At 46.3% G+C, this 12,099-nt stretch overlaps 1 protein-coding gene across 1 annotated transcript in view; it reads right to left on the bottom strand.

Annotated features, from left to right (window-relative positions):
* Nucleotides 1-12,099, bottom strand: part of LOC144134178 (uncharacterized) — a 53,224-nt gene that overhangs the window by 19,643 nt on the left and 21,482 nt on the right. Inside the window, exons 5-7 of the mRNA XM_077667139.1 lie at nt 4,497-4,554; nt 4,332-4,402; nt 2,053-2,301 (exon numbers count right to left, since the gene is read on the bottom strand). Of these exons, the coding sequence (XP_077523265.1) occupies nt 2,053-2,301; nt 4,332-4,402; nt 4,497-4,554 (378 nt within the window). The remainder of the gene's footprint in view (nt 1-2,052; nt 2,302-4,331; nt 4,403-4,496; nt 4,555-12,099) is intronic.

The raw sequence follows: 12,099 nt of genomic DNA, 5'->3' as shown, positions 1-12,099 counted from the left end.
TGACAGGTGGGTTATGTATACCCTGCACGTCACAAAACTGTAGACAATATGGAAGATCAGACCCTTCGCCGATTACAGGAAGACGCTACAAATTAGAGTTTCCACACAATGGCGAAAAAACTACGGATTTATACATGATATTGGCATATCATTTCAATCGCTCTATTGAGAGGCTTCCTAATCTCTATTTGGAGCAATGGGAGATCATTCGCCAAAGCGAGAACCAAAGCAGCAACGAGGACTCGTCCGCAGGGTCCACGCTGCTGCGCACGCCAATGGGCTGCCGGAATAGCTGACCACATAAGACTGAGACTTGCCATGCATTCAGTAAAGTTTTCATACATAAATATATAAATAAAGCGAACTCAAAAATAATTATTTCATTCGCAGTTTTTAGTTCAACGGCTGTAAGTAATTTCAACCTGGTCGCAAATCATCAATTCTCTCACTGCTAAAAATACGCTGTATCGAAAGCAGTCTCCGGAGGGGGGTTGTGCGAAAGTCGTTTAGGGAAACCTTGTATTGCATCGAAATCTGCGAAAACACAGTCACCGCGTGGTCTCTTACTCTTGTTTTCTTGGCTTGAGCTATTCAAAGTCCCGTCGGCAAGGGAAGCAAAGGGGCATGAAGCAGGGGAGGAGCAGAAAAAGTAAAGTCTGGAGGAGGACGATAGTCGTGGTTAGTGGTTTCTGTGGAAAGGAAATGGTGCAGTAACTGTCTCACTATCCGGCGAACACCTCAACTACGCCTTAAGTGGAGGGAGGACGAAAGTAGAGAGGAATGACTTAGTGGGGGGCTCCGGAATATTGCAATAATTTCTACCACCCGGGTATCTTTAACGTACACTTACACCGCACAACACACGGCAATGTTTGCGTTTTGCCTCCACCGAAACGCGGCCGCCGAGTTGCCATGGAGGAGGAACGCAAAAGTACCCGTAAAGTGGTTACACATACGCGCAAGCGTTTCATTGACGCGGCGCTAGCTATCCACCGAGGACGAGCTCCGGTGACACTATGAATGACTAAAAAATAAATAGCCCTCGGCAGGTTCGCCTTCTATTCCTCTAGTGAATCACAGCAAAAAAAAAAAAGAATCAACGTTACAATGTCTCTCTCTGATTAAAAGATCGAACTCATTAGCCTACAATTTCTTGTTGTTATTAACTTTTGCAGCGATATCCTGTTAAACGCCTGTTCATGGGCTTCACGTCGTTGTAGTCTGTCGTAGCCTGTCGTAGTCATCTGACTAACCTTTGGGTGTGATGTCAAGGACACCACTCGGAAGGTAGTTCCCGTGCAAAGACGAAGGCATGGCGTGAACGGAGCAATGCGCGACCAGTGGGTGGTTACCACACGAACCATCCAGAGGATGATTACCGTGCAAAGAGCAAGGTGTCGGGAAAGGGGAAGAGTTTCAGCCGGAAGATGGTCGCCCTGGAAGGAGTATGAAATGTCGATAGTGTAAGAAGGTGCAACCAATCGGCGGCTGTCACTGAAACCATGTGGAGGCTTTATGGCGAGAGCATAGGAAGCAGTACCCAGAAGATGTTGACAACCATAACTGTCCAGGAAGAGGGTTACCATGGAAGGAGGAGGATGGAGAGGAAGCTGAGAAATCCCCAACCGGAGTATGACTACTGTGGAAGAGGAAGGTATCGAGACAGCGTGAGAACGTGTAACCGGCACGTGGTTGCCACCACAGGTTGCCACCAACCAATCGGAGTCTGGCTACTCAAGAGGGGGAAGTAGAGTGGCCGTAGAAGGAGGCTACGGCGACAGCAGGAATTACGGCGAGAGTGTAGAAAAAAGGAAGTGGCAGATAAAATTTAGGCCAGCACTAAGGCTGAGTGAAGAAGAGCGCTCGCACTAAGCAACGGTCATGCACGGCCGCATCATTTCAGGAAAGATTAACCGCTGGTCGTTCCTTGCACACTTGAAGTAAGCACGTTTATTTCTCCCGGGCACTGTAGATCTTAGGCTCAAAAAGAGGACGGCTTGTTCGCTAGTTTTTCTGAAAGCGGGTGCAGAAAATGCTCACTTGTTTTCGCACCAGATTTGGCCTTAAGGCTCAGGTTTCCCAAAAGTGCTCGTCGATGCACGGCTCGTCGGCGCTGACTGCTGCTGTCATTGAAGTAGACAGGCACCGTCATGGCGTCTGCGGAGGGCAGCTCCAAGTGTCCGAGGTCTGCTTCGGCGTTGTAGCAATAGGCTGAAAACCAGTTGTACTGGTCCCAGGTTTTGCCTTCGGGCAGACTGAGCTCGAAGTCCACGCCGTGTAATTCATGAAGCTCCCTCCTCACTGCACAGCAACGGTGCCAGCCGCACCAAGACCACTAAAATGCTCAGACCAAGGTGGCAGTACGTAAGGACATAGACTATATAGGGACTAAAAAAAATAAATAAGAAATAAAAAATGCGTCCCGGCCCGCACGCACCACGAAGTATAGCGGGCAAGGTGTAAGTACCTACCAAAGCTACCGAGGAAGAGGCGATCAGTAAGCCAGTAGCGCTACATCTCTGTTCTCTTATTCAGACCTGGCCACAGGCCGTAGCCTTTCATATGCGCGGGATCCGTGAGCGAAGCCACATTTCAGTGTAAATTATGAAGGCAGTGTTAGAGTACGCGCGTGCACATGTAGACACCTCATCGCACACAGCCAAGAGATACACCCACTCAGCTCTTTGGCGAAGGAATCGCTAAGTGGCGTTAGCTCTTTCGTTACAGGGTGGTTTACTTAGTCTCGTCTGAAAATTACGTGCAGTTACACTGACGCGGAGAGCATAAAATGAAGGTACATGAATTCACTCTTTTACGGTATGCATTTCAAACAAAATATTGGACAGCGATGTGAAAGCATATTTTTGTGACCCGGATTTTAATAGAAATTCTGGTTAATATTAAGAATAGAAGCTTAATAACATAAAAAGCAAAAAATGAATGACAAATTTTGAAAGCTGCAAAAATTTTCCCCTTTTGTGCATAAAAATGGTGTGCTACATGAGGTGACGCATAGCAGGGGGTGGTGGCGGGCGGCACGAAACCAAGAATTTTCCTTATTGTTTTGAAGACTTCACCAGCGCACCGCCTGTGGTAGTGTGATCAGGAGGAGCGTTAAATTCTGTCTTTATTCGGCCAGCGTGTGCTGCGCGCAGCAAACATCACTTTACTACTTCTCACCGCTAAGCTGGTAATGATAGATGGCCTGCCGTTTGATTGTCAATGCTGAATGCGATTTTGTAAGCAGACCTAGTGACTAGCCCGAGAACCCGAGGCCACTTCGTCTTCTTTGAGGCTCAGGATGGAGGCTGGAAGTGGCCTGGCATGTAGCATCAATCATCCTCCGCATAACGTCTGCCATTGGCTACGCTGGAGAGCAGGCTGGCACAACGCGATGCAGAAATTGTACACACCGGCGGAGTGAGGTTGTGTTATTCTAACAAAGATTACGATTAATACAAAGTAAATACATTTGGCGCAGAGAACTCTGTAATGGAATACAAGTCATCTCACAGTATAACCGACATCCGGGGGGAGGGGGGAAGTAAGGATTAAAGAAGCCGAGAGAAATGTGGAAGTGGTTTCTAAAGTATACAGGGTGTACAGCATGCGCAGTAAGCTGACAACTTTACGATTTGGACCTGCGACGGCTCAGTTGAGAACATGCAGGAAAGGCTAGAATGTGCGGAGGATGCCATGCATGCTTACGATAAAATTTGGAGGGTACACTGCCTTAAGGGTATGACATGGCACGGCCGCTCGATCGAACGGCCGTGGACATGGTATGACATGGTAGCTCTGCCTTAAGGGTATGACATGGTAGTGTAATGGCTTAATGCCCTTATATGCACAATTGGTCATTCTCTACTTCAAATGCATAGATCCCTAGGAGACCTCATACCACTACAGTTCAGTGGTGCAATGATCAGGCGATCCGCCACAGCACTGCAACGGCAGCTGCTACCATTAGGTGGTTTATGCGAGCCAAGTTGCTCTACCATCGGAATATGGTATTCCGTCAAATATTCTTTGATTCATTAAAAATTACCACTGCAAAATTTGACACGAGTTCTGACCTTATGACCGAGTAAGGCACTTATTGATGTCGGCGACGCCGAATGTCATCTGTGTTTTGGGAGCACGTTCGCCCAATAAATCGTTTTGGTTCTACGCCATCCTTGTTTTTTGCCAGCCGCAAGGTGACCAACCTTGTCGTTAAAGCTGCGTGACATCAACAGGAGAAGGCGTCACCAGTGTTGTTGTTGCAACACCAACCGTGAGACTAACGAGCTCATCAATCAACTGCGCACATCTGCTAGACGACAGTGTACCAGACACAGTCACATGGATTTCACGGACATCATCACAAAGCACGCGAGAACAGATACAACCAGAGCCCAGTCTGAACGCATAAGAAATGAGCGCATTCCCGGGTCGGCACATCCTGAAATCCCGCGTCACGACACTGCTTCATGATAAGCGTCATGTGTACTTACTCTATCTTAATGGCGTTCTTCTTAAGGATTTTTCCTGTTCCGACCGAGAAGAATGTCGCTGCGACATGCGAGAGAAGAATATAAGTTTAGTCCACTTAATGAAAGCAAAAAATTAGAGATTATTTACGACATTCAATTCAGTACGAAAGCAGGGGCTTTTTATGGGCAAAGACTGTTTTTACTGGCTTTAGATACATGAAATGACCGAACATAGGCACATATATGAGGACTGATTCAATCTTCTTTCGTTTTTAGCGGACACGCAAGCGACAATTTTGCTGAGACGGAACCACTCCTTAGCAACAACTAATACATTTGGAATATACTTCAGGATATTTGTAATGTATTTTAAACATATGTTGTATTCATGAATGCACGAAATATATTCCGGAAATATGTTCCCTGAAATTTTATGCTTGGTATTGAAAATAAATTCTTAAAATTTTCCAAAAATGCGTCACACAAAGCATGTTTCGAGCATGTTTCAAATACATGAAAAAAATATGAATGCGGTTTTAGCATCTTGCCAATATATTAAAAGTGTATTTTCGTAAATATGAAGTTAATTCGTCTCAAGTATACCTCAATTAAAGCATGTTTCGAGCACGCTTCAAGCGTGTGAAAAATATGTATGCGGTTTTATCATCTTGTCAATGTATTAAAAGTGTACTTTTCTAAATATTAAATTAATCCGCCTGAAGTATGCTCCAATTTTAACAAACAGGCAATCCTTTTAATCATATTTGAAGCACACTTTTAGCTGCCGTAGAACAATCCAGTGCGCGAAATCGCGTTTCGGGCATTGACCTTTGCGTGTTGGCTATGTACTGAATGTGTACTTTCGCCGATATGACATTAATTCGTCCAAATTATACTTCAATTCTAACGAATCAGCTGTCCGCTAGAAAGTATTCGGAGCACACTTCAAGCTGCCGTTGAACAGTTAGTGCTCGAAATAGTGTTTCGGGAAATTAAATTTTGGCTCTGAGTTTAAAGTGTACTTTCGTAAATGGAAAATTAATTCGTGCATAGTATAGTTCAATCCTAAAAATTTGTAGCCCGCGTCAGCATATTTGCAGCACACTTCAAGCTTGCGTGGAACAACCTCGTGCTCGAAATCACGTTTCCGGAAACAGTGAAAACTCTCCTTTTTCTGTCGTTCATTTGTTTATGCTAACCTCTAGCAGAAAGGCAATCACCACGTATCTAAATTGCGCGTGGACAGCGTGATAGCATTATACCGGCAATGACGTCATGCGCGCCTCCGGACCCAAACATGCCAGCGAAAAGGACCCCAACTGGCAAGACCGACCGGCTCCGATAGACGCCCATGTATTTGTTGGTTGACAGTTCGACTGCTGACCGATGCCTAAAGCCCATCACGACTAACAGTTCGGTTATAGGTGGACCACAGATTCGAATGCGAGCACTCCGACGATTGTGCGACAATTTGGGGGCCCACAATCTTTGCACAAAAAGCGCCTCACCGGGCAAGATAATGTGTCTCCTCTCGGGCGGTATATATAAGCCAAGCCAAGTATCACACTTGTCGGAGTTCCTGTTTAATAATAATAATAATAATTGGTTTTTGGGGAAAGGAAATGGCGCAGTATCTGTCTCATATATCATTGGACACCTGAACCGCGCCGTTAGGGAAGGGATAAGGGAGGGAGTGAAAGAAGAAAGGAAGAAATGGGTGCCGTAGTGGAGGGCTCCGGAATAATTTCGACCACCTGGGGATCTTTAACGTGCACTGACATCGCACAGCACACGGGCGCCTTAGCGTTTTTCCTCCATAAAAACGCAGCCGCCGCGGTCGGGTTCGAACCCGGGAAATCCGGATCAGTAGTCGAGCACCCTAACCACTGAGCCACCGCGGCGGGTAGAGTTCCTGTTTGCTGATGTCCCTTTCCTTCGGCATTTCCTTGTGCGGAGACGTCATTCCCGTTCAGGCCCTGTCAGGTGACCTTCAATTGTCACAGGCTTCTTTATGACAAGGTGTTTTCTCTGGGATTGTATGTCTCTTCATGTTTATAGCCAGTTCAGTCATGACTTCGGATGTTCGCAACATTGATCCGTATGAACCGGTGAATCCGACTAGTACACGTTTTCTAAGTTCAGCCGAAGTGCATATTTTTAATATATTAATTGTGTATTTTAGTTTTTAATGTAATGTAATGTATTTGATGTATATTTTAGAATATTTTCATGTTTTAATGTATATTTTAGCAGATTTCTAATGTATAATAAGCATGCTATGCGGACAGAAAATGCATTATTATTATTATTATTATTATTTTTATTATTATTATTATTATTATTATTATTATTATTATTATTATTATTATTATTATTATTATTATTATTATTATTATTATTATTATTAACAATGCTCATAATTTTTTCTAGCATACTTAGAAAGCCTTTTTCGCTAAGGGACCGGGTAAATTCTGCGTCGAATACGACGATCAGCGGGAAGTGCCGCGCGCTGGGCACACGCACGCAAGAAACGATTTTGCTTGGCTATGAAAGTCCTGGTTAGTTCTTTCGCACTAAAAAACAATGTATGAGGCACTGCTCATTTGCTTCTTTCCAATTAAAACGGCGCTTGGTTGTGGATGACTATACGCAACCCTCGAAGAAGAAAAATGGCCAGGCTTAGCTTGGTTAAGCCAAGAATGCGTTGCATATCTCGATGGAGTTCCGTGCTGCTCCGATGGCTCGATAGGCTATTGACTCGATCGCCATTGAAACTGCCCGTGTAGCAGCCCTCGATCGCCTTTGAGTCGTTAGACTATAGGTTCGAAGGCCCTCGAAATGCCCGTGTGACAGGGGTATAAGACTATCGCGGCGAAGGAGCGCAGATTTTTTATACATATGCCGTGACGTCAATCATAGCGCAGCGCCCCTAGCGGGAGGAGCGGGAGTCAGGTGGTGGCTGCGGCCGCGCGCGACCGCGCCAGTTAGGGCCCAGCTTTTCCTCCGTAACGTCACGCGCCGGCGCAGCGTCCCTAGCGGGAGGAGCGGGAATCAGGTGGTGGCTGCGGCCGCGCGCGACCGCGCGAGTTGGGGCCCAGCTTTTCCTCCGTGACGTCACCCGGCGGCGCAGCGCCCCTAGCGGGAGGAGCGGGAGTCAGGTGGTGGCTGCGGCCGCGCGCGACCGCGCGAGTTGGGGCCCAGCTTTTCCTGCGGCTGTCGTGACGTCACGTGACGTGGTTTGGTGGCTGCCCGGCCGCGTTCAAGGGCTGAACTGAGTGATTGCAATATGCAACGCATAAAAAGCGTGTTAACAAAGTTGCTGGCGTGAAAGACATTTGGGATGCTCAAGCTCCCGAACAATGTGAGCTACAACGCCGTGACTTGACGATGTGGAAGCAGAAAAGTAATTACGTTCCTCCATCAGCCCGGTTCTGTCCCATTCTGGACGAAGGCCCCTTCCACTAATCGTTACTAAATCCTTTCCTCCAGCTATTGTCCCCTTATTCTCAGCGAACTCTTCTCCCACTCCCCACAAACGCACCCTTTATCGACATCACGTCTCTCTCCCAATTCCTTATCTCTCCCTAGAATAAAGCTAGAACGCGAAAATTATATCTCGATAGGAGGACTACTGTGTTGCACTGTAGAAGTAATGTGTTGTCCCGCAGAGTAGACGCACCGCATCCCCTTTCGCTTCAGCTATATCGCCGACAACATGGGACTAATGCAGCGTCCACACTTCGCGGACGCAGCGTTTCGCATACTCGAAAGTAAAGAAACAGCGCAGGCGGCATGGATTAGATGAACTCGGAAACTGCGTTTGCCTCGACCACGTAGTCATTATGCTAATGTTGCCAGTCCTCGTCATATATGTGCTTTTTAATGGTGCATTACGTCAGTATCAGACCTCGTTCTTTGCTTCGAACGTATACAGAACTCCTCCTGTCTAGGAGGAGCACATGCAGCGCATTTACTCGCAACGCATATTTTCGACCTGCATGGGACACTTCCAACAATAACAGGCATCTACATCGGCCGTCCATCGAGCGCAGGAGACGCTCCCTCAAAATTGTCATTAGATGGTAATGATTCCTTTAAGGCTTTTTGCATGTACATTTCTACAACCTACGATATGGCAGTCACACAACTGCTACATAATGCATTCCTTCCTGCGTGTTTTCAGCGCGCACTCTGAAAATTCCGTTTTCCTGCTTTACCAAAACATTGCGATTAGCCTCGCGTGCTGTTTCGCAGTGCTATTTGTCGCGTCCGCAGTGCTATTTCAACCGATGCTGCCTTGCATATGGAGCTAAGCATCAATTGGCATTAGCTCCTATTCTGGGTAAACTTAAGTAAAGTAAATGTAGTGTCGAAACCGGAGGGGGGTGGGGGGGGCATCTTGACCTGACCATGAAGCCCATCCTGTAGAAAACGTTCCTAAACTTTCCGTGTGCTCGTGGTATCTAGCAGGAAAAACTTTAGTACAGCTTATGTCCGAACGTGTATCCAACCAACAACGGCGGAAGCAGAGCAGCCACCTTTCCCGGTGCCTCAGACATCGCCACACTCTCACAACCCACGCCTTCTTTTGGTACCGACTACCTAGCGGAAAACCGACCGCTTTTGTCACGCTTCACTATCTGAGATCCGACAGTAAAAAAACGATGCTGCCCGGTATTCGAAGAAACAACACTTTTGAAAAAATGCTATTATAAGTTGACACGCGCAAGCGTGGATCAGCCAAGATTGCTAAGCTTAAAGACGAATGCGTTAGCACGCCCTCTCTTTCCCTTTCGGACAAAGGGATTGCATTTTCTGCTGGTTTTATCTGTTTTTAACCATGGTTTTATTGATACGTTTTTCATTCCCTTTGTATATTTTGTTTTCAGCCTTCCTAGAGTGTTCATATTCCATGTCATACGTCTTTCATCATTCTGTGTTTATTTGTGTTGCAGCGTTAATTGTCCGCTGCCATTTTTGTATGCTTCGGGCTATGCGCCCGCATCTTTTTTGAGTTCAGTCATTCCCAACGCTGCTTAATGTCCTCATATTATCCTCGTTTTTTTCATTACAGATATCATGTCTTGAATCCCTTTGAATTCTTCTTGTTTCTCTCGTTGCGTTCTTTCGTGAAAGAAAAAAAAAGTTTTGATGAAGTATTCTAGCTGTGTCAGCTACAGCCAGTCATACTTGTATGTAATTTTTCACCTCCTCGGGTAAAGATCTGGCTTGGTTCTTCACCATATCGGCATAGAATCTTGTGCATTTAATCTGTTCGGTTCTTTGGTGTTACGCTTTTGCCTGCGACATTTTCCTTTCCCCTCGTGTTCATATTTTTGTAACTCCGCTGGGCGTATTGTTCTCTGTGGATTGGCAATTTTCCGAAATTAAAGTTGAAGTCAGCGCTTGCCTGTCCTCGAGTCTTTTTGTGCTCTCTCGCGCTGCGGCGCGCTGCTGAGAACGATGCAACAACGACTATCCCGACAGATTCTCCCATTTAAGTCTTCGTCTACGTTCTTACATTCGTTCTACCCTCGCGAATGCTCGGGAGTTGCGCTGTTTAGTCATTAAAGCGGACTACTTTTCGCTTGTTTTCATCCTTCATCCATTCGTTATGAGCCTGTCATGTTTGGCGCCGGTAGCGCTGCCATCATGTCCGTGCAATGGAGCTTGCCGAGGGAAGAAATAGAAACGCTCACATATGTTGCCAACGGCAGTTTACGAACTCCCATATGAAGGTGCGAAAGAAGCCAAGGCTGCTGAAGGCTGCTGCACTGAAAGCAGAGTACAGTGGCAATCGATATTGGTATCATTTTCACTTTGAGTGACAGGTAAGGCTTGCCAAGCAAGGGGTGGAGCGAGTGATATTATATCGCTACCGCACACCAGATAAAGACACGGAGCCCCAAAGGACAGCACCTAAAACACGCGGAGCGCCAAAGGACGGCGAAAGCGCTGTCAGTACTGGCTGATGGCGGCCGGTTATCAAGCCGCGAAAGCAGCCATGGTGACCTTGGCCACGGCTCAGCCCGTAGAGCATAAATGGCCGAATCCACTGCCGCCGCGTCCTGCAGTCAATAAATCAATGTTTAGCCGAATTCGGCTACAGTCATTTATGAACAGTCCTAGGCGGGACTACGCCATTACTACAATGAATTCCTGGCTTGCACCAATTGATGGTGGTACTCACTACAATTTTTTGTAATATATAGGGCTTTGGTGGCCTCTATTCACGTTACGGCTGCTTTTATGGCCATCCTTCGCCGACATGCTTACTGATCCTTGGTCAGTAGAGACTGCACAGTTGACCCTCCGGTGGCCACTTGGCAAGATTTTAGTGTATCTCCACATGCGCGTTCTTTGCCTCACTGTACAAAAGCATTCACCATCGATACCACACGCGGGAAAGTAGCGACCTTTAAGAAGCCAAAGCACCAGCGAATAGAGCTTATATGTAAACAAGAATGCATGAAAAAGTAATTCCGGGGAGAAATTTTGGGTGCATCTGGACATGCATAACTACATATTGTTCTTCTGGATATCTTCCCGTTGCTTCTAATAATTCCCGAAAAATGTAAGCTTTTTTCGTTGCTTTTTCAAAGCATTCGAAACTACGTAGCCTGCTACGACCACCAGCGCCGGGTTTTTAACACGGAAAAATGGCTAGAAACAGACTGATAAAAAACGAATTAAAAGTGACAGCCAACAATAAACACGATAACAGAGCTAAAAAACAAAAGCAATATTACGGCTGAACTCTAAAACAATAAAAACAAAAACACGTGTAAAATGTGCCTGTAAACACAAATATAAGATAAATAAAACCAGATAGGAACGGAACATCTTTGCCCGAGAGTAGAAAAGAGGGCGCGCTGACGCATTCTTCTTTGAGCCCGAGAATCTTGCGGCTTCCACTATTTTGCGAGTAAGCTCATTGTGGCACTTCTCATAACATTTTTTTTTTTCAAAAGCGGGGAGCATTGTTCCTTATGTCACATTTCCGGCAGTGAGATGGCAAGTTTGTTAAAGCAAAACATATGAAAGATGAACCTTGACTGGCACATTTCGGGCCCTTTACCTGACCGCACACTGTCATAAAAGAAGCTGTCACGGTGTCGGTAGCTACAGACAGACACCATTCTGTCGCCCCAAATAATTGCTTGCCAGTCACCCCACCAGCCCACCGCCAAAATGTATTCGCTGCGCAGCAAACACCGACTCTCTTCCACACGATATGATCATATGCGAGCATCCCCGGAAACGCCCATCCCTTAGCTAACTAGACTTTAATGAGAAGAGTGGGTTTCTCTAACAACTAAGTGAATACTAACCATATCTTCCTTAAATGACCTGTCCGACAAAGCCTTTGAAATTCGCTTTATATGTACCACATCACACATGTCTACAACAGGAGCCATACGCTTGCGACGTCACTTCGCGTACTGTTCACCATCGCTCGCGATCTTAAGTGCGGCGCCGAGCGGTACCTTTCAAGGAGGGGGGGTAATGCCAAACTACTATCCACGCTGATGGCGCTGTCACACTGCATTGTCTGCAACTTGGCTAGCTTTGGGTATGCTCCTGTGGCGGTTGTCCTCCTCTCTCGAGCTTCCAGCTACCTTCG

The sequence above is a fragment of the Amblyomma americanum genome, chromosome 5 (assembly GCF_052857255.1).
Source record: "Amblyomma americanum isolate KBUSLIRL-KWMA chromosome 5, ASM5285725v1, whole genome shotgun sequence".
NCBI classification, from domain to species: Eukaryota; Metazoa; Arthropoda; class Arachnida; order Ixodida; family Ixodidae; genus Amblyomma; species Amblyomma americanum.
Note: the sequence above shows the minus strand (reverse complement) of the source record. Positions and strands in the feature narration are given on the sequence as shown.